Genomic DNA, 22893 nt, shown 5'->3' with positions numbered 1-22893 from the left:
GCAACGGCTGCATTTCACAACGCAAGTGTTTTCTTTGCTAGACAGATAAATAGTTGAAATAATGTGAGAAATGACTTTGCAGTCCTCCAAAGAACAATTTGGCTTTAAATGATTCATTTAATGGCTTTCCACTGGCTGTGCTGTGCAGTCATTTCATACCAGACCTTCACCACATCCATGTGCTTTGGAATTCCTTCTAAAAATGAGCTCCAAGCCTGACCCTCCTCTCCCCGTCCCAATTCCCTGCAGAAGTGTTACTACATATGCTTTGAATCTTTTTTTCAGATGAGCTCCCAAGTCTAACTCCGTCCTCCCGGTGCTTGAAACGTATGGATTTGAAAGCACAGATGTGGCCTTGAAGTTTTTGGACCAGGCCCATCTGGGTCAATCCCTACGTAGTTTGACTAGTAGTTTCTTGAGTAAAATTCTCAGAAGCCTTCATTTTTTCTTGTTCTGAATCTACTACACACTGCCTTTTATCTCTCCTAGTTGAACTACGGTGATCTCAAGGGAGATGTGATTTTCGTAAACAGAAAAATAATGACCAGCCAGAGGAAGGAAACAAATTTTTAATGACTGTGAGAATTGCCTTTATGAAACAGCAAGTTTTCAGTCAGTTTATACACTATGTAAAAAATGTGCTGTTCATAAACTGGAGAAGAAGGGGAGATTCTTTTTAAATCTCGTCTACTCAATTAACAATAATAATTTAAAAAAGCTGATACTTTGTCCTCCTGATGCCGGCATTTTGAATGACTGAGAAAGGGCTCCAGAGCTGCCCTGAAAACTGCATTTTGGCAGTAACAGTGGCTTCAGTAGGATCACTCGTGTGCGCAGAGATGCCCGTGAAAAACAGTTTGCAGGGCTGAGTCAATAGGACAACTGCTTTTCCAGGCATTCTGGCTTCCTTTGCAATGGAGATGCTGCTCAGCAGGGACACGAGGGGCTCAGGAGCGCTTCGCCACCGCATCCCAGTCCCAGGGGCGGTGGAAGGCAGGCAGTTTGGGAACATCGCGAAAGGCGTGCGGGCTGTCCGGCGTCCGGATCCCTTCCGCATCCCTGAAGGGACGGCAGAGACAGAGTCGTGGCTGGGAGGCAGAAGACCCTTCGGCCCCTGTGGAAAAGCCGCTTTTCCGCGAAGGAAGGGGCAGGCCCCCGCGGGCGATGCGGGCGCGGAGAGCGGGGCCCCGCAGCCTGCGGAGGGCGGCGCTGCCCGGCGGGGCGGCCCCGGGAGCCCTCGGCCGGGCCGGGCAGGACCGGGCCGGGCAGGGGCTGCCGGCGACAGCAGCCCGGGCTGGGAGCCGTCGGCAGCGGGGGCGAAACGGGGCGGCTGGGCGGGCGGGCGGGCTCGGCGGGGGCCGCGGCCGAGGAGGCGGGGGGCAGCGGGGGGCATTGTCTGCCCGGCGCCCCCGGCGCTGCGCGGGGAGCGGAGCGGAGCGGGGCCGGCCCCGCCGCCCGTGCCTGGCTGGAAGTGAAACGCGCCCCGGCTGCTCCTTTTTCTTTTTCCTTTCTTCCCCCCCTTTTTTTTTTTTTTTTTTTTTTTTTTTTTTGGAGCCTCCAAAAGGCTCACTCGCCCCTTTCATCTGCCGCCGCGGCCCAATGGGAAGGCGGAGGCTGCCTGCAAGTGGTCTAATCTCAATGAGGTGTCAATCATGTTCCCCGGTGGGTGAAGTAAGGTCTTTTGTAACCGCCTCTGTCTTTGGGAAAGAGAGGAGAGCGGAGGAAGACTGGAGCGGAGAGGGGGACGCCGGACCGTGCTGCGGGAGAGGAACTGAGATTTGATCTCGCTCGTGCGTTAGCAGGGAGAAGCGGAGCACATGGATTTCTAAACACGCTGGGATTTTATACATCTACAAAAATAACAACAAGCGAACCTGACCCTACTGAAAACAGTCAAATGAATCGTAATTGCAGATCAATGCAGAGAGATGGGGAAACTTCACTCGAAACATGGTTAGTTCCTTTCACTTGCTACTTCCTTAGCCCCTTCCCCTTATTCGGATTTTAGTCGGTTTGTTGCTGTGATTTTATACTGGTGTCTAATGATCTTCCTTTATTATTTCCCCAACACACTCTCCTCCGGATCTGCCTAGCTGCCGTTTGTAAACCCAGAGAAAGTCCAGAAGGTAGGGATGGCTCCTTACTGCTAGTAACTTTGAACGCCTTCCCCCGCTCCGGGTGGCTGCCCCCGTCCCCCTGCCCTCTCCCCTCAACTTTCCGCCGCGGTTTGCGCGCTGCGTGCCCGCTCCGGCTCCGGCCCCGGCCCGGGCCGCGGGGATGGCCGCGGGGGCCGGGCGGGCTCTGCGGGCGGCTCAGTGGCGGCATTGTCTCCTCTTTTCTAGGTGATAGTTTTGCGGTGAACGCCTCTCTAGCTCGCAAAGGGCTGGAGGATTGGATGGTGAAGCAGAAATACTCCGGGGGCAGCAGCAGCGGAGGCAGCAGCTCGGGACTCCAGCAGGGCTGCCAGCACCGGGCTGTTTGCAGGCTCTCCAGCGCCAGGGTATGTCAGCTTCCTCGCTGCCCCCCTCCACACCCCCCGCCCCTTCTTTTTGAAATAGGGAAAACCAAAAGGTCTTTCTGCATCTCTCTCTCCCTCCCAAGGGTCGGTTGTGCAAAGGAAGGGTTTTCTTTGCCCTAGTGCTGCTCCAAGGGGCTGCCCCGTGGGTGGCTTTCTTCAGTCCTTTGATGAAGTTAGGAGCTGCTGAGCAAACTTGGTGCTGGTACAAAAGCCAGAGGAGTAAGAGGACCTATCTGCTAGTTTCTGGGCAGCACAAGTAGAACAAAACCCTTCACAAACAGGAACCAACAGAGAATCGCAGGGAAAAGCTCAGCACCCTGGCAGTGTGCGCAAGCTTGTGAACCCTCATTGGTGCACAAGTTTGTCTGTGACATTTTGGCAAAGGAATTCAGGAAAGGAGAAGTCCCCAAGGAGTGTATTGTTATTTACTTGCTCTCTGCTAGTAACGCGTGGCTGACTTTCTCCGTAAGAGTTAAAGCACATGTCACTTGTCCTGGCTGTTACCACACTGGTCGCTTTCCACCCTTTCTCTCTCCTCCAGTCCTCCCGTGTAAAGCTGGGCTGGAGGAAATGTTTAAATTGCCTTTTTTTTTTTTTTTTTTTCAATGTTGTCTGTTTAAACAAAAAGGCATGATGGGAGGTAAACAAACGTAACAATTCTTAGATATGGTCCTCATAGTGTTCCAGGGTATGATCCAGAGTTTATTGGTGTTTACTGAAAGACTCCCATTGACTTCCATAAGCTTTGGATCAAGCCCTGAAAGCTTCATCAGTGGAAAAGTAACCTGAGAGATGGGGAGATTGGAATCTGTGCTTCTCAGCAAGGAATGTGGCTCTGAAAGCACAAGCAGAGCAGGGCCACCAAACCTCCTGCAGGCTCCTTGCTTTGTTAGCCACCAGTTTTATTGTCCGAAGCCTGGCCTTCTCGCCTCTCAGGAAAAATTAACTCACAAGTGGAGAATGCTTCATTTTAGGTAGAGTGTTAAAGTGCGTGGAAGTTGCGTAGTGTGGGAAAAGCTAAGGGTGACTTTTTAGACCAGGATTGTATTTAGAGGAGGATAAATTGTTTGGGAGTCACTAGAAGTAATAAGGTGGAGAGGGCAAGATGTTGATGTGTTGGTAATTGATGAGCATAATCACTTCGCATTCAACTTGCAGGTAAGGTTTGTTGAAGTGATTTTTATTGTACTTGGAAACAATGTGTGCAAAGAAAAGTTCTCATTAATAATGGTACATACATGTTTGATACAGATGCAGAGTAAAAACGTGCTTTTAATTTTTTTTCGTTATCCCCGTTTTTGTGAGTCAAGCTTTTTGGATATATTCTACCTTTCACATACATATCTTCTAGGAAAGAAGCTCAACTCACCAAACGAAACATAGGTTTAAAATATAAGAGTTAAAGGTCAAAAACTCTGACTTTAGTTTTGTGAAATATATTTTCTTCTACAAAGACAGTTTGCTTTCTGAAAAGAGGGAAGAAAATCTTTTGTCAAAGATACTTTGCTATTCACAAAACTCTTCAGTTTTCAGTTCCATGGGGTCCGTTCAGCTGGAATGCCAGTAGAACAGTATTTCTCTTTTTACTCAAGGCGTCCTCCTCCTGATGGCAATTGCAAACCATTAACTAAAAACTTAGACTTTGGGTTTTAGTTCAGTATAAAACTGTAAATAGGTTTAAGTATATTTAAAAGCAGTGTTCCCATGATGCTGTTTACTGTCATTCTGATAGAGCTGTTTCTGAATGTTTGAAAACATTCACAATTTATTGTCTAAGATATTTGGTAGTATCCATGTGCATATATAGCCAACTAATTGATTTAGTTGAATTGTCATCCTGTCACAGACACACTGTGACAGCTACACTAAAGTTCCTTTAAAATATGAACTTTTGGTAACATGGAAGGATGCATTTCTAATCCTACATTGGAACCAGATGTGCCATATGTACAGTCTTTTTGACAAGGACTACGGAGTCACAGCTATTGACTCCGCAACTGAGATTGCATGACTGTTTGGAGATCTCTTTGATCTCTTGTATGATTATACTAAGATACAAAGCAAATTGTAGCCTAACCTCTTGGCTCTTCATTCACCTCAAGATGTAGAAATACTAGTCACTTCTAGCAATGGTCATTCACATGGGACTGTGTGGGACAGTTGTGTATCCCCCAATAATGTAGTACTTTTGCACTTGAATTGACCAAGGGCTCTTCTCCTTACTGCTTCAAAATTCCTCCTGAAATGTTCAATTAGCTTACAAGGCTCTGTGGAATGATACAGTTTTATTGTCCAACAGGTGAAACTTTGGCTTCTCATTAAGACATGTTTTTTCCCCTGAAATAGGTCCTAATTGCTCTGTTTGTGACTTCTGGCAGAAAGAGTTAGATCAAACAATGATGAAAATACCTGCATTCAGAGAAACATCCAGTTGAGTTTAAAATAAATACTGGTCCTAGAAATAATTTTCCTTCTAGGAATCTTTAACCAGAGTTTTGTTGATGGTGGTTTCATTGATATGTAGGGCCCTATTTGATGAAATCCAGTGTACTTCCAAAGACCTGTTGATGGGAGGGAAGAGCACTCAGTTGCGTTCAAGTCTGAAACTTCAAAGATTTCAATCATTTTGATTAGAAGTTGAATGTGATAGTGAAGTTTGACTGAACGTTGCTCTACATAACCCAAAAATTCTGTCTTAGTTGTAGTTGAAAAGCTCTTTTCCTCAAGAACAGATACAGGGAATTGTTTTCTTAAAGTTAGTCATCCAGGGGAGATGACTCTGAAGTTCAGGGGATTCATGTAGCATTTTACAAGAGGAATGAGTGACTAATACAGGAAAGCAATAAAATTTCATTTGTGCTCCTATCTAGAATGATTGCATTTACAACAGTTGTGGAGGGGAGGTCTTTGTGTCAGTTCACACTCAAGGGGTGTTTGACACAAGGAGGATTCAAGAATACAACACCTTTTCTCTTCCTGAACTGAAGTTTTGAGAGTTTCTTGGTTAGAGTAGACTTCCCTTAGCTGACGTATCGTCCATGTGTTGTCCATGTCGTGTCCCGTCCATCCATGTCTCCTCCCTCCAGTTCACTGGAAGAACAGTAATTAGTGTTCAGCTATTGCCAAATGCATCAGTCATCTCAGAAGGACCTCATAGTAAATTGTTGGGTGAAGGCATGAGCCAGGGGAAGGGGAGTGTATCTGAAATGGGCACTTCTGGTGCTTGTACAACTTTCTGTTCTGGGTGAAGAGCTCTGGTGCCCTGAAACCATTGCCACCTGCCCAGCAGGGGCTGCTCTGCTCTAAACGTTTTAATTGCTGTGGAGGCTGAGGGCTGGGCTGCAGCCTTCCACATCAGGTAGAATTAAAGAAAAAAAGAATTCTGTTGCATCTATGAAAAGTGTGAAGTCCAGAGTCATCTTCTAATTTCAAAGCTAATTGAAACCTCTGGGGCTGTAAATCTGTTAGAGCAAGTGAATGCGCTTCTTTTGCTGCTTTATGAATGAGTTGGCTTGTGCCCAGAAAGGTTTTCTGACACTGTGGATTATCCTGTATAATTCTCAAGTTTAAATTTATTCAGTTTGTTTACTTTTACAAACTGCTTTTGGAGATCAACACTGTTTGCAAATATTCATGTATTTATTTATTTAACTGAGAAGTAGCTCTATGCTAGAGGGGAAGATATTAAATACGACATTTGCTTAGTTCAATTTACTTTTATCTTCAAAGCCACAAGAAATTTTACTAGTTTCTTACTTGGGATTGGAAAAAAACTCGTATTTTTAATTACATTTCAAACCTGCTCACAGAGACCTAAGTTGTAAGTAATTGTTTTAGGTAAAATAGAAAAGACTTTAGCTTACCACTTCTGTTGGGCTCCTTGGTGCTGGTGATCCTCATGTTCAACCCTAATTGATAGTAATTAGAGTCGAGTATCTGGTCTGGGAATAATACAGTATGAAATGCTGAGGCACATCACTGCTTCAGAGGTGGGGCTTGTTCTCCATTTGTTCTGTGCCTGTAACTGCCAGTGACATTAATGGGCATTCCTTGCATGGCTGAGAGGAGACTACGCCAGTGTCAACTTCACTGCTTCTCTAGCATGATCTTTCTTAAATTAAAAAAAAAAAAAAAAAAGCCCTTCCCAATCCCCCACTGTTAAATAGCATGTGTGTATGTGCATATAAAAATATGCAGCCTTATGGAAGACACAGCTGGTTAGGTCATTCATCCAAAATGAAAATAATAAACAGAAAAGAAACTTTTTTAGTGGTATGTATATACTGTGGCTTAAAGGCTGTTGAAGTGGAAGATTTAATTGTAGCACTACTTTGAGGTCATCTCATGGGTAGAATGACATTTGAAAGACTGTCGTCTTACTGATACGGTGACAAGAGCAATTAAAATCTCCTTGGGTGCTATCGTGTGTGACTGCTTGAAGTGATCTTTTAAACTGAAATATTTTCAAGTACATTAATGTCAGTATTGTATAGATAATTATTTGTGTTGATGCAGAGGATTAAAGGAAACAACAGACTCAGCAGTGCTAGATATTGGTATGACTAGGAAAATATTTCGTTACACAAAATGTTGTGTATGGCATTTAAAATAAAATTGCCAAACTTTGTTTTCAAAGAGAAAGAAGCAGAATCTTATTTAATGTTGAAATTTGGTGCCAACAAACCAAGATAATTTAATTAGTGGTGCGCATAGTATATCTTGACAGCTCTGGTTTGGGAAAATTATAATATGAATATTAACAATCAAAGAGTCTCTGAAAGTATTAGTGCCATGGTGATGAGATTAGTGAATTGGCCAATACTGTAGCAGAAAGCTGGATTCCAAGGGAATTATCCTTGAATGATACCAGTTGGTGCAATTAAAAGCCACAATTCAGTTGCCATATGGAAAGTGTTAGGCATCCTTACATGATTTCAAAGCTATGTGCCGGAGGTTAAATTGACATATGAAGAAAAGCATAAATTAAATATTTTGTGTTATGAAATTAAAAGTTGACTTTGCTTGAGCCATATGGAGGAGGTGGATGGAAGACAGTCTGTATTTCATCAGGGCTTGTTTTATAGGTGCTTTGGATTTAATGTGGTGCATTTTTAATTTGGCATGTTGATTGGAAAGCTGAATGGCCCGTGAAGTTTCTGCAAACAATCTCATTAAAGTAACTTTTTTTAATTTTTTGATCTCTAACAACCTTCTCTCTTCCACCTCCTCTAAAGTGGAGTTACTTAGGTTGATGTTTGTAAGAAGGAAGCATATTCTGTGTAGTAGCTGGGTGGAATCTTAATCTTTAAGTGACACAAGCTATGTCTCTTGGGCTACTGATAGTCCCTCTTGGCTTAGTGGAACCTTAATTCTTCTGAATGAGAAGGCCTTGGTTATGGAGTACGTTTTCTTGTGTAAATTGGGATGAAAAGTAACAATAGTATGTTATATTATTTAATGACTTAAATGTAAATAATGTAGTCCAGACTTTACACTAAAACTTTGGTTATAACAGAAATGGGAAATTTGTAGCACATGATTGTTGACATATGGGAATGTTCCTTACAGCAGCATTCATTAACAGAAGGGTTTTCTGTAGATTTTGTAAGATCTGTAATAAGACCCAGGAGGAGCTCGGTAAGTGGCTATTTGTAGGCACCCTTCAGAAGATGATCTTAGTAGTTGACTTTTATGGTTTCTTTTGAATTGGGTTATGAACAGAGGAAAGAGAAGTCTCTTGAGTACTGAAACTTTGTAAGAGTTACTTTTTCCAAAGTTGGAGGAATAATTTTTTGGTGATGATATTTAAATCAAAATGGAACATTGCTCGCTGGGCTGCAGATGTTGGCCTTTATAGAAATCCTTGTGGATGGATTTTGCTTTGTGAATGTCAGTATCAAAACCTGGTTGGAAAGTAGAGGGTAGATGTTGAAATGTACAAAATACTTCAAGTATTTTTTTTTTTTGTACCTAAACTGCTTTTCTAGTTAGTATACTAGTTGCTCTGAATACTCGTGAGTTTTCAGACTATGTGATATTTATAGATATCTTCTCATGGAAAATGAGGTATAGTTTTAGTTCAGAAAATTAATGTGAAGAAGTGGTCAAATAGACTTTCTCTGTGAATTTATTTAGTCATATCTGCCAACATTGGCAGCGAAACTAAGCTTGTATTTACTCCTACAGAGTAACTACAGCTATGGGAGACTGAGTTGGACTGTATTCCATTCAAGAATTATTAACCAAGTTCCAAATGCAAAATCTTCATTGTGTCTGATTTCTGAGCCAGCAAAGCGTGTTTGTGTTGGAATATCTCATGACATTTGTCTTGCAGTGATGGAACGCCGGTGGTGTTAGCTGTGGTGAAAGGGCTGTGCTGGCGCAGATACTTTTACTACTGCGTAATCTAAGAGAGAGGGGAAATGACTTGTGTAGGTTCAGCTACTGCTGTCCTGGTCTCTTTGCAAGGGGTACAGCTTACAGTGCGTTTGCTTTTTGTAAACTTCTGGATTTATTGTCGTCAGAGCAATACGTCATAGATTTTATCTTGTAATTTGTAGAAGGTGTTAGACATCCTTTTCCAAGTTGGAAAGTCCTGTATAGTTAGTGTCTTGCAAATAAACTGCTATCATGTAACCACACATCCACTGTTTGGTAAGGACCCGTCCATTAGCTTGTCATGGGAGCTGGCTTTCAAACAGGCTGATATCTGCAAGTAAGTGTTCAGTCTGGTTCCTTCATACCTATGCATGTGCGTCCCAGTGGCCTGATACGTGCCCATCATATGTGAGAAATACTTCTGGTTTAGTCATACGGAATCTAGTTGTTTGAGGAAGGGAACGATGCAGTCTCTTGTTGGGAGGTCCTGTAACAGCTGCAAAATTGAGTACCACTGGTTTTGTTTGTGTGGTGTGGTCTATTCTATGTTATAAGGCAACAAATGATCCTGTTGTTTTAGTCTATAAAACTTTTCGTGGAGTAAATCCTTTTGCTCCTCAGAAGACCAAACTGTGGCCACAAGAGACTGAAACTCTATCGGTGCCTGAGATGCTTCCCAATGGACAAGAAGAGCCTTGTAAAAATACACCTAAATGATCCCAGCACACTAACCCCCTGGCGGGGCTAACAGAAGACCCTGTGGTTTCCTGGTTCAAACCAAGGTCCCTGCCAAACGTACATGAGAAGTTGTTTCTTAAATCTGAAGCTGTTGTTAATAAAACTTAATACTTGTGAACAAGACTTACCAGACAGGCACTTTTCCTGCTTTTTGTCCAAGCTCTGATAATTTGATAATTTTCCCAATAACCCTTCTTGATCTGGAAACTTAGTGGAACTTGGAAGCTCATTGAGCTGACTGTGAAAGGCTATCTTGCTTACACCTTGAAAAGTGCCATCTACCAGTCTTGCATTCGGTTTTAATGGATTTGGATTTAAATGCAGACTCAGTGGCACTGGTCCCTTACATCATTTGCAGTGAGAATCCCTTGAGAATGTGAGATCTTCCCACAAAATGTGGGAGGAGATCAGTTATGTTTTCAGCAAAATTTGCAGCAGAGGATTTTGAAGTGCCTGGAATTTTCAGCCGTGTATCATTGGTCTTCAAACTAAGAAATGCAGGCAGTGTATGTTGCTTTAGCTGAGAGATGGATTGGCGTGTGGTCAGAACAGCCTATGCACTGTCCATCGAGAGAAATACTTTGTGTTTTGCGATTAGGATGGAATTTAACGCGTTTGGGGGCATTACTGTGGCAGCTTTAAAGGGATTAAGTATATTGAGGTTCATATTAAAGTATAACATTGTGATTCAAGATCTGTGAAAGAAAATCATGCATGGGTGTTTGATCTTGGGGTGCAGCCACACATGCTGTGAGGCATAAAATAAGGGGATAGACTCAGTAGGGAAGTGACAGAACAAAGTACTGTCTTGCAGGAGAAATGGGATTTGGGAGCTGCCTCGGATCTTTTGATCCATACTCTGATGTGAATGATGAGTGGTACGGAGGTGACAGATTTGTCTTGGGGGAGGAAGGAGAATGGTGCGTAGTGTGTCGCGTTGCCCTCGGAGATAGTTTGCTGTCTGATTCCCCAAAGATTTAATAGTGGTAGGTAAGGACTAAGCCACTTCTTGTTGTCCTATCTTAAAAATCTTTTGTAGTTCCAGGACGGCTGGTTTCAAGAGAGTTAGGTAAAGAAGGCAGTACCTGTAAAGCTAAGCCTTATGCGTTAAATGCATATAAAAGAACTGTTTGGGGGAGCAGGGATTTTCTCTGAGCATAGAGTGCCCTAGTCTTGAGCTCACAGAATAACAAGCAGTCTCTGTATTGCATAAGATGCTGCGGTTAAGCCTGTATCAGTGTTTCTGTAATAAACTACTCTTTTTGAAACAATAAATAATAATTTTGCTTGTGAACTTTCCAAGTCTCTCTCTGTTCACATAGGGTACGTGTATATAAACTACAGACACTCATGCCCCTATAAAGAGAGAACATCATAGACTAGCAAACAGAGTATCTGTCATTCCAGCTGAGCAAAGGTCTAAGGCAATAACCCAAAATATCCTGGAAGAAATTCTAAAAAGCATTGAAGAAATCAATCGTCTGATCCTAGAGGAAGGTCTTTGATGTAATCCTGGTAAGTTTATACTGGGAGCCTGCCTATTTCTTTATGGTCAGCCCTAGACTTTCTATATGAAAAGTGGATCAAATAATTTCATATGCTTCTGCTTTAAAAAAAAGATGGTAGTTTTCTAAAGCATACACACTGTTTAAATGTAGTTGTGGCTTTTAGCCGAAGCCCAGGTGGGGAGGAAAGGCTTTTCAAAACAAGTACTTACAGAAAAATAAATAATACTTTGATATTTTCCCATGGAAAAACTGTGCCTCATTTAGCCATCCAGAATATTTAATTTTATTTTGAGGATAAACTTCACAGGTTATCTCAGTTAAAGCCATTTTTATTTATGCAAAGCTTATGTGCAAGGTCTTGTTCCTGATGTGGATATGTATGTAAAAGGTGTTTTTCAGAATACCATAAATAAATTACTTTTAAAGGTATATTTTTAACTAACTCAGTGCAGTTAAGTAAGTCTGTTTTTATCATCTTGAAAAATTCTGCAATATTTCTTTTTAATGTTTTGATGTGAAAGCCTGCTGTAATAGAGGGGAAACTTCTCATTGCTTTCAGTGTTTTTTTGTTGGGTTCTCTGCCACATCAGTGGAAGAGGAGGGAAGGTTCGAGTGGTGAGACTAATAGCCTTTTTATCTAGCATCTGCTTCGCTGGTGGAATGGCAGTGTATGTTCCCCTGTAGATGCAGTTTATCTGATCATTTTATGACAGGTTCACAAAAGTTTTTCCCAGTTGCACTGCCACTTGAATTCCCATTTGTAATTAGCAATGTAATTTTGCAGATAGGTTTAAAAAGTGTGTTCTGAGAGAGGCTATTCCCACAGCACTGCTTAAACCTATTAAAATACCACATTTTTATTGTGTGAAGGTGTTTTTTATCTAATTGGGTTGGTTTGTTAAAGTATTGCACCACAGTTTCTTTTTTTTTTCTTTCTTCTACTCTAAGGCTGTTTTTAATTGTTTATTTATGACCCATAGGAAGCACCCAAAATCTTTAACTCTGGACTAATGCACAGCAGAAAGAAGTAAAAGAGATCTCTTCCTGCCTAAGGAAGGCACTCACTCTTGGATTAAAACATCATAGCATATAACAGAAAAGAAAGAAAAAATCCCCTAGCATTTGGAAAGGAAGTATTGTGTTTGTTGATGCTCTATAGACTTCATTGGATTTGGTCGTCAGCCTTACCATGGCACTCTTTTCCAGATCTGCTGTTTGATTTCTTTTTTTTCTTTTTTTTAAATGCAATTTAGAAAAAAATGAATGAAATTAATTTTTATGAGAACTGTGTGATGAAAGTCAAAAGTAAGGCATGTTGAAGTAGCTCTGTGTCCTTGGGCATTTGCTGGTATCCAGGAGGTACTAGCCAGACTGGAGCATGCAGGTGTTGCCCGAACTCAGTCAGTGAACATGCATGTGTTGTTTTAGCACAGAACAAACCTCTGCTAAAAGAATTTACCCTTAATTTATGGCCTTCTCTGATTTTCCCCGTTTTGGAAAGACAGAAACTGAAGACACTGCAGTGGGAAGCCCCCTAGATTTGCCAGTAAATGAATAGCAGACAGTGTGAAATGTCCTGTGGGAGCAGCAAAAGGACTGTCAGGTCACTTACTAGCTCTCCAACAGTAATCTGACCCTCCTCATGCGTGTTTCTGATGGCAATGCCAACAGTCTTGGTCACCTCAAAAAACGAGGAGAATTTCATCACCACTGGGGAAAACAGGAAAGCTTGTCAAATACGGAAGAACAGAATGGTTAGACAAGAAAAACGCTCATGTCATGCCTATAGGCGTGTGTTTGAAGCAAGGAGAGTCCTGGCCTGCTGTACGGTCAGAGTGTCTCGTATCAGCAGGAGCCCTGTCCAAAGGCAGGGTGAGGCTTCCTCCTTCCACGCTCTCAACAGACCTGGGCTCTATTAAAAAGCTGCTGTCACTGAGCATCAGTTCCAATATCCAGTAGTATCAGGAATGGATGACCAGCTCTGCCTTCATTTAGAAATTCATACAGAGATTCTTTTCTGAGAGGTGTGCCAGCCTGAGAGACGTGCTAGGTTGGGGGTAGGATTTGGCTATAAATTGTGTTGGCACCGCTTATGGATGCCAGCGGGTTGGGTGATGGCGGAACTGGGCAGAGGGAAGTAACTCAGCTGAAAAAGCAGTCTTCTGAGGTTCAGTCTCATCTGTCTATAGGTGGGGAGGGAGGGGAGCGTGTGTTGCCTGGACGTAGCCATCTGCAGCCGAGAACCTTTCTTCTCATGCTGATGGTGACTAACAGTGAGTATTTTGCGTCATGCCCAGCTGCACGCCAACCTATAGCGTAAGTTTTATGCAACACTAATTTGGAGTGGCCCTTCTTGCAGGGCGATGCCTTCCTTCTGTAGTAGTGCTGCTTTGCCCAGGTGACACGGCCTTTCTTCTGTTGCCCGAGTTCTGCGTACAGCAGGGTTTACCCAAACTTCACGTGCCTGTTGGAAACGCCTGACCGTGTTGTACAGAGGGTGAAATGGTACAGGCTTTGCCAGGCAGTTTTTTTGACTGTGTGCTAGCGATAGGACAGCTTGGGAGTGAGTGATCTTTGTGGAATATAAAGGGTTACGTTGTTGAAGTTACCCAGGCGCCAATCCACTGGCACACCGCAGGTGATCTCCAAGTGAATGTTGTTTAAAGCGCCTGTCCCACGGCTTCACAAATGTGCTCTGACCAGAGGATGTTTTTCTAACTTCAAAGGGCTCCTCGGGCTGGCTCGGTGCCTCACAGACTGAGTCCACAATTCCTCTCTGCTCGTGATGTGTTCTAACCATGTGTGATTTTTTTTTAATTTTTTTTTTTGGTATGTGATGTTTTCTTAAAGCGGCATTGACCTGTGTTCAAGCGAAACTTGCTCTTAAGCTTGTAAACACAAACTTGTCGTGTGGGCAGTTCTCATCTTAACCTGATGTGTGTATTTTTTTTAAGAGCAAGAATAGACATCAAAAGGAGGAGTAATTTATAGGAAAAGAAAAAAAAAAAAGAAATAAACTTGCAGCAGCCTTTTGAGTTGCACCATCGAGAGGCTTGTCCTTGAAGATCAAGGTGTGGGTCCTTTGCTGGCCTTAGGAGAAGAGCGTATTTCCACCTGGGCAGTGCTAGTGTTACAGTAGGTTACTTTGTCTGAAATGTGCCTTTGCACAAGGGGTGTGCAAAGGGGGAAAGCAAGGCAAAAAGGAGAAGAAGGTGGAAAGAACCTAGGACACTTAAAAGTGACCTGATTTTTTAAATTTTTTTTAATATCCCCCCTCTTTAGCAATGTTATATTAAAATAAACTTTTAGGAACATGTTTGGATGTTATTAAATGTTTCTTTTTCTTCTGTAGTACTTTGCACTACAGTTTTCTGAAGAGGATTAATTTCAGGTTAATGCAAAATATACTTTCTTTTTAATGCTGAGAATTAGAAATGACCGAGTCTTTGTGGGCCAAATACTTTTGCTGTTGAAGTCCATTAACTCTGCTGAGAGCAGGATTAGGCCTTGAAATATCTCCTGAGGTGCACATTAGCTATGGTTGGGAATCTGGGAAGATCTTATGTTCCACTAAGTCGTGTTGGTGGGCACTGGTTTTTGCAATGTTTGTGCATTCATTAAGGCTAGAAAAAGTGGGCTAGTTTGAGGTTTTAAAGTCATCATTTTTTGTTTACTGTTACTAATATTATGAATGTTTTTGAATACGTTAAAAAAACCCAAACCAACAGCAAAACAAACTGTTTCTTCAAAGGAAACAATACCTTACAAGCCAGACCATAATACTGTTGCCGAGTGATTGAAAAGGATCATCTGCTGTGGGAATAAAACATCGTACTGTGAATGGCATGCTGTGAACAACATATCTCAGCTGTGCAATGAAGTTTTGCTCCTCATGAGTAACAGTACTGCAATCTAACACTTAATAATTAATCCAACTTTCAGATGCGGCTTGATCCCAAGGTCCTCATCCAGACAAGATCCTGGAGAAGTTAGGGTTCTCTAGGACCTAAAGCCCTAACAGCAAACAGCCTGTGCTACCCTGCCATCCCATGGTTATCGACAGGAACCATCCCACCACATTTATTTTGGCTAGTTTTAAAGCAGGTGGCCAGGATGAATTCCTAGTTTCAAAGTCACAGCTGCTGCTTTGAAATTGTGTAAGAAGGGCTTTGGTTTCTTAACACAAAATAACTGAGCTGCTGTTTGGTATTAGAGCATCATTATTCTGGGAAATGCACTCTTCATTTTAAAAATATCTTCTGTATGGAAGTTGAAAGTTTATACCTCATTATTCTATGAGCAAAGAGCTGAAAAGATTCCTTGTTTGACTGATGATTGTAAATACTTAAGAATTTCTCAGTGACTTGAGTGAATGGAATTTGAAGATAGTATTAAAAATGAATAGCAATATTAGAAACAGTGAGTTACTGCAGCAATCTCTTGTTTGTTGGTATTAAATCATTTTGGGGGGGGGAATTTTTTGAGTAACTATAATTTAAGATTTTTCCCTCTTAACTGGATGTCTTTGTGGCAGTGAGCCCAAAAATGTTATGTCTTTATCATTAAATCAATTAAAAAGTCCAAGTGGACTTTATACCATCACAGTAATGATGCTGTGATTAAGTAGAAGGAAATGTTCCATTACAAATCCCCATTTCCTCTCCTTGCAAAATTTTATTTCAAAATGAGCCTTCTTGGGTGACTTTTTCAGTAGCATCAGCAACAGTGTCAGCAGAATGTTGAATTCACGTCACTGCAAGTATAAAGAGAATTCATGAAGGAGTTTGTGTTAAGCATAGTTTTCTTTTTTATAAGAAAGCATTCTATTCACTGTGGGTTTTTTCTTCTTTTGTATTCCTTGCCACCTTATGATATTATAATGTTTTTTGCCTACTTTCAAAATTTCATAGATGTATATTTATAAAAACTATATGTCATGTAAGCCTTTTTCTAGTGAAAGAGAAAGCACATTTTATGCAAGGTACACAGCATGGGGTTTTCTGGGCCTTCAATCTCATATGATCCTGTCTCACAGTAAATATATCAAACAGGAATGAGCAAAATGCAATCCTCTCAGACTGGGTGAAAATGTGCTCTTAAGAAGGAAGATGAGGGCAGGCTGGTTAAAGGAAAGACTAGACCTTTCCTCTGAAAGGAGGCCTGAAAAAGTGAGTAGGCAGAGGATGGAGTGTTTCTTCAGCTTATGTAGACAGGCTTGTTAAAGGATGCAAAGTGCAAAATTAGGTTCATTTGGTATTAGGGACACAGTCAAAGAAACGAATGTAGGATTTATACGTGTAGAATGTAACAAAATAATTGAATTGGTTGTTAAAGAGATAGGGTGAGAATGGGTACGTCAGAAGCACAGGCAGTACAGGTGGAATATTTGGGCTGTGCCCTTAATCCTTTTTGCTTCAAGGATAAAATAATTTTTGTTTTTATTTTTATCTTGTGATAGTAATAGTAGCGCTCTTGTCTGTTGGAATCTGCATGTTCTAGTGAAGCCTTCTTAGATTATCCATCAACAAGTGGTGCTGAACCATATTTTATGCCAAGGTGTATATGGCAGAGAGATCCCTACTAAGTTAAAGCTCTCAGTGGTTCCGGCACAGGCTTAGCGTGCAATGTGCAGTCCTTGCACCTCTGATAACAGGGTGCGCCTTTGCTAATTGCACTGAGTAGTGCAGCCTCTCGAGTCTCTCCTTAGTGGTTGGGATTTTCATAGGTAGGATGTCTGTCCTGTTGTACTTAAGGAGATGGGGTAATAGGTTAAATACAGCTTGCTTAAGCACTCTGAATCACGAGATAGGTAGCCTTTGAAGTCATCTGAGATTAGAAGGCTGCTCTATGGGCTTGGATGTGAAGTTGGGAGGTGTTTGTGATGTGGGTGGTCAGATGGATAGCCATTGCTGTGGTGCTACCTGGTTTCTGAAACCCTGAAATTATGGCTTAAGAATGAGATACAGGAACCGTGTGTTCTAGTCTAGACCCTAACTTTAGTTGTATGTCCTTTCCCAAGTTGCTCAAACCTGAGTCTCCACAGAGACCCAAGGTAGCTAAGCACTTGCTGCTCGTTTGGTCTCATTTGTCTTCTCTTTGAAACTACCGGTTTTATCCACTTCGAGTTTTATCCTTTTACCTATCTAGGCTGTCGAGGTAGGCAGAGAAATATTTAAATTTCATGAAGAACTTCAATGCCAGCTGTACACTTAATTCATTGCTATGTTTTTATGAATAAGCCAGGTATTTATTACCTACTTTCCTGAGCAAAGTAAGAAAATAAGAATGGAAAAGAATGTTTGAATTCCCCTTGGAGCTTGTATAATTCCTCTTTGCAAACCTCTTACATTGTTTCTTCTTTTGTTCTACAGTAATCTTCCTGAAATCCTTTTGGAAAGGGGCCTTTCTGAACTGTCCAGCTCTCACCACAATCCAGTGGCCTAAGATGTCTAATTCTAAAAAGTTTTTATTAATCAAAGCAGTTTTAACATATGGAGAAAACAGGCATTTTACTTGCCCCTCATCCGAACAAGAGTTTGGACAAGGTTAGAAGGTGGTGGAAGGGACATGTCTTAAATGTATGAACTGAATCTCCACTCTTTGTGGAGGCCTGTCCAAGGACACGTGCATTTAAGTGATGTAGATTCCTGCTTGTTGCTGTACCTTGCTTTTGGTAATGCATATAAATTCAGTGCAAGATTAGTAGGAATGTAGGGATACAGGATATGGCTAGCATATGTATAAATCATAATAGGTAAACGATACAGGATGATGAGAATGCCAGACTTTTTACCACTGTTACTAGATGAAATGGACTACACAGGCATAACTAAAGGGTGAAGTAAAACGTTTTTTAAAAATTAGACTGAAGATGAGCTCTAATGCACCAGCTAGACTTGAGGCTTTGCAGGGAGATGAGTTTTTTTCTGGTGTTTGCTTGAATAATGAAATTACCCTCTCTTGAAGGTTATTCTTCAGAGCAGCAGAGTTTGTGCATGAGTGAAATGCATGTCAAAATGTTTACAATGAACTGGAGTGGTGAGTCAAAGCAGTAGGCTTTTGTTTGCACTGGCTTCGTAATGGAGAGCCTTATAATGAGAGTGAACTATGCCTCCTGTTCTGGTGGGTCTTTGTGCTATCTGGAGCACAAAGTGGAGCAGGTTTACAGGTTAATTAACACCTCTTCCCTCCTCCTTGTGGTGCTGGCAGTGATGTATCACCCATGGTCATGTTTAGAGGTGGTGACTGATGGTTAGTGATGGATACTCCCAAGCATTTTAGTTTTTGCCACTGGATTCTCTGCTGCGAATGTCATTTGTTCTTTTAAACAATAGAGAGCACAGTTAAAAGTATGGTGCTGAAGAGGCACGTATTGTCCTGCTAGCCTGGCAGCCGTGAGCACACCCCTACAGCTGTGTGCTTGCAGCCAGGCATATCCCAGGCTGCAGCTTCCCCACTCTCCTCTCCTTATACACGTGAAGAGAGTTCAGACAAATTCTGCCTGTTCTAAAGAGGATTTAATGGCATCTCGCAACCCATTATTATGTATTTAAGGATGATTTCTCTGAATATTGAATTGTAAGGATAGTTTAAATCTAGCGGCTCTGTGGTTTTGGAGAGTTTGGTCAGTCTGGCTAGAATTGTTGTATTTTAGTCTGTGTGTTAGATATGGGCATTTGCTGTTTGTTTTTCTTTTTCCTCTCCCTTTGGAGACATAAAGTTTTCTTTGCCACCTATTGCCAACAGATCACACTTGCTCAGCAGTTGCCCTGTGCTTCTTTCTTTCTCCCAGTTCCTCAGGTCTGAACACTGAATGTGTTAGATACTTGTATTTTAACAGCTATTTGCCTTTCCCTTTCCCTTAGCTTGATTTAAATGCTACATTGTTCAGAAGCTAAGTCTTGGTGGAGAAACAAAGCCACGTGGTGGTCTAACTAGCAGGGTGCATGTTTGGGTGTGGAACATCAAGAATCCTTTTGCCATCTTGCATTGCACACCATACTATAACGTTTGGGGCAAGCCTGTACCATATACATTGCCTGGCCATACTGTACCCACTGCACAGATTGCTAACAAAAACCATGTATAGCATATATGTATTTTTGGAGTTTACAGAATTTTTCCTCACATCTCCTACTTCCTTGCTTGCCTGTTTGTGAGTGGCAAGATGGTGGAGCATAGCCCAGCTCAGGAGCAGAATTGTTTCAGGAAGAGGACAGTGCAGAGGCAGTGCGTGCCGCCTTCCTGAGGCAGTGGGGAAATTGGAAAGGAAACTGTGATTCAGTGAATCGTAGTCATCTCAGACAGCTCCAGGGGCAGTGCAGCTCTCAGTTGCTGCCTTCTCACAGTGGATTATAGGGTCATAACGCAGCCCACTATGCCGATGTGGAAACGCAGTAGATTGATCCTCGGGAGCTGCTTTATGTTGTCTAGAAATGAAGAATTCCTCTGTAAGAATGTAATGCTTTTCACCCAACTTCCCAATTGCCATGCTTCAGCAGCATATTTATCTTCACCATTTTCATGCTGTGAATAGAGGAAGGCCAAGAAACATGCATAAAGGACTTCCTTTACAGCCAATGATATGTGCAGTATAGCATCCTGTAAAGTTAACAGGGATTAAGGTGAATGACCATGTGAGCGAGGGAGGCATCCCATCAGGAAATGTGTCTGTTTCTGTGTAACGACTAAAGCAAAACTATCTACAGAGTTTGAATCAAAGGCTTGGACAGCTAAACAGAGCTAATCCCCAAAGATGTACTATTAAACTCATTTCCTGTGTATGGAACAAATAATGTAGGAGTTTTGAAAAGCATTTTCCAGCCATTGTTCAGAGAGGAGTTGGGGTGTGAGCTATAAAACTCTGATCTGGGTTCAGACTTTCTCCATATTTGTGGTTTTGGTTTGAGCCTGTCTCTAGTTAGCAGGGATGTAAACATTAAAATTTACCCATGTGGCTTGAGAGCTGTACTGTGTTAGTAGTAAGTCTCGCTTTTTCAGCGCATCTTTATTTTAGAACATATTTCTTTCTGCTGGGGTCAGAGCCTTTCTTTTACTGGGCGAACTCTGAATCCTCTGCCAAGGAAGGACAGCTTGACTAGGCCTAGTAGAGCTGCGAGTGTAAAGTGTTAATTGTCTATGAAAAGTAGTTTCTTTTTCATAAATTCTCTCGATTTTTTTCATATTCTTTTTCATATTCTTTTTTATAAATTCTCTCTATAAGAGTTTGTATGCCCTTATAGAGAAGAAAGTAAATGTCCTATCATGTTACCTTTTTAGGAAAACTTTCATTTCTTTGTTTCAACTTTGATAGCTTGTTATATTTCATTGCTCAAGCAATTGAAATTAACTGATAGATGAGAAAAGGTTTCAACTGAATAATAAATATATTTTGTTTTGGAGAACTGAACTTTATGTGAGAGAAGATCAACACCAAGAATTAGGTCCTGCAGTGAGCTGAAATTTTCTTTTTTTTTTTTTTTTTCCTTCAATTTGAGCCTAAATACAGTTGCAATACAATTCTCGCTTTGGGTAAGAGAGCTATCTGCTCAGATCTGTTAGGCTGGCTCTGACTGGGCGGTATGTTTACAGAGTGGGAGGTTAGGGCTCCAAATTTGAATTCTTGTCATAAGACATGATAATTTATGAATGGCAGAGAGAAATGATTACTCAAATGTGAACAGAACAAATAAGCTGGGCATTGAACATGCTTTGTCCTGGGCTGTCACCCATTGTATCTGCAGCCTGCTGTGTGGCACTTAATGCAACTTCAGACTAGCTTCATTCTGTGCAAAGGCTGATAATGCGCGAACATGTGTGATGGTCCTGACATGATGGCAAGCAAGCCCGTCAGACACTGCATGGTGTCTGTTTTCAGAAGGGATTTTGGTGCTGACTTCTGTAGAGTTAGGCTCTGGCAGTTGTAACTGCGTAGCAGAGAATGTTACAGAAAGGGGTATACAGGCATTCTCAAATGCTTGGCGCTTTGTCATATATTTAATCTATTTGCATTTTTCCTGTACCGCTGTACAAACAAACCACTGGGCAGAGTCCTGAAACCATTTTCTCAGGCAAAGTTCCAGCTGATACCAAAGAGGTCGGGACTGAAAATAATCGCTTGTTTAGAAGCATTTGAATGTGACCTTTCGAGAAATCCTCTTTCCTTTTGCTGACTCCTCATTAGGGAGTTATTGAAAATCAGTAGGAAACTTCAATGAGTTCAGGCTACAACCCCAGCTGAATTGTCACTTGCTGTTCCTTTTGGAGCATTGCAGGGGACATCACTTCTTCAGAAACTAGCATAGACCTACGGCATTGTTACTCTTCCCAGTTTCTCGTTCTTTCCTGGGTAAAAGCATGCGTGGTGAACTTCTGTATGTTTCAGCATAGATGCTGAAGCCAGTCCAAACCTGGTAGTGTTTTGCATGCCCGTAGAGATCTTATCGCACACGCAGCATGCAATATATTGTTCCCTGCCTCCATTAAAATATCCTTTTATTCCCAGAGAAACCCCCGAAAAGATACTGGGCAAGCTTGAAGAAATTCATAGAAGAGCTAAGGATGGTAGAACTAAGATGACTGAAAAAGCAAATAATTTGCTGCCTGTGTACGCAGGGAAACTGCTAAGAATTCTATGTCTTGTTACAGACGTAGAGGGAAAGAATAAAAGTGCTGTTGTTTGTCAGTAATTATTAGTGCTTACTCATACTTTGGATGAGGCTTTGAGCAACGTGGTGTTGTGGAGGGTGACCCTGCCCATGGCAGGGGGGTTGGAACTAGATGGTCTTTGAGGTCCCTTCCAACCCAAACCATTCTATGGTACAGACTTTTATTGTGACACAGAGTGTTTGCTCAGCGGCTCTTCTGGAACACCTATTGCAATCAGTTTCCATATGTAAACATGCCAGTAAATACTGCCGAAGCAATGGCTGAATGAGAATTTAGTTTATATTGCTTGAAGCTTAAAAAAGTTTATTTAGAACTGTGAAGGAGTATGATTAAGAATAGCAGCGGAGGAACTTAGGAAAGGTTGGATGTGGTAATGAAGGTCTGTTTGAATGAGGAATAATTCTTGGGAAAAGGTACAGGTTTTATTTTCTCTCAGAATTGTTAGAACTGCAGTTTACATCTCTAACTTTCTCAAGTATGTAATGGAGAAAGGTCTTCAAAGTTGAGTGCATTGAACTTGGCTCATTTCAGTTTCTTCTACTGAAAACACAGAACAGTGTGCATCTATATTGGCAAAAGTGAGATTTATGGGATTTTTCTCCCTTTCAGTGGGTATCTTGTACATGATACCATTCAACATGGAAGTGCTGTTGCTTTAGACATGGCTTTAGCAGATTATGCTGACAGCAGTCAGTTGTAACTCAGAGCTCTGTCTTTTATAGAGATTATTGAACCTTGAAATAATAAATATATTGGAAATGCCAACCCTGGAAGTTGTTTTCAATCCATAAATAGAATTGTTTGTGTAACAACAGACATCTTCCCTCACTCTTTCCTATAATAGAGCAGAAATAAAATACAAGAGCAGTAAGGTTTCAGTATCTCAGAGGTGCTATGGGAGAGAAAAGATCCCTTCATGAGGAATATATGTGCTGGGAAGGGCAGGAAGAGGGTGATGACAAGCCATTTTGCAATATCACATTTGCTTATGGCTTGTGGGGAGTGCTGCAAAGAGCTTGAAGCTTTTAACACATCTGAGCATTGTTGACTTTTATTCTGGTTGCCATCATTCAGTAGGCAGAA

The 22893-nt window shown here is 41.6% G+C and overlaps 1 protein-coding gene across 1 annotated transcript in view; it reads left to right on the top strand.

The window, feature by feature from the left end:
- Positions 1 to 1928: 1928 nt before the first annotated feature.
- Positions 1929 to 22893, top strand: part of NKD1 (NKD inhibitor of Wnt signaling pathway 1) — a 107711-nt gene continuing 86746 nt past the window's right edge. The window contains 3 exon segments of the mRNA XM_086621253.1: positions 1929 to 1953; positions 2094 to 2126; positions 2343 to 2500. Of these exon segments, the coding sequence (XP_086477379.1) occupies positions 1929 to 1953; positions 2094 to 2126; positions 2343 to 2500 (216 nt within the window).

The sequence above is a fragment of the Tauraco erythrolophus genome, chromosome 15 (genome assembly GCF_009769465.1).
Source record: "Tauraco erythrolophus isolate bTauEry1 chromosome 15, bTauEry1.pri, whole genome shotgun sequence".
NCBI classification, from domain to species: Eukaryota; Metazoa; Chordata; class Aves; order Musophagiformes; family Musophagidae; genus Tauraco; species Tauraco erythrolophus.
Note: the sequence above shows the minus strand (reverse complement) of the source record. Positions and strands in the feature narration are given on the sequence as shown.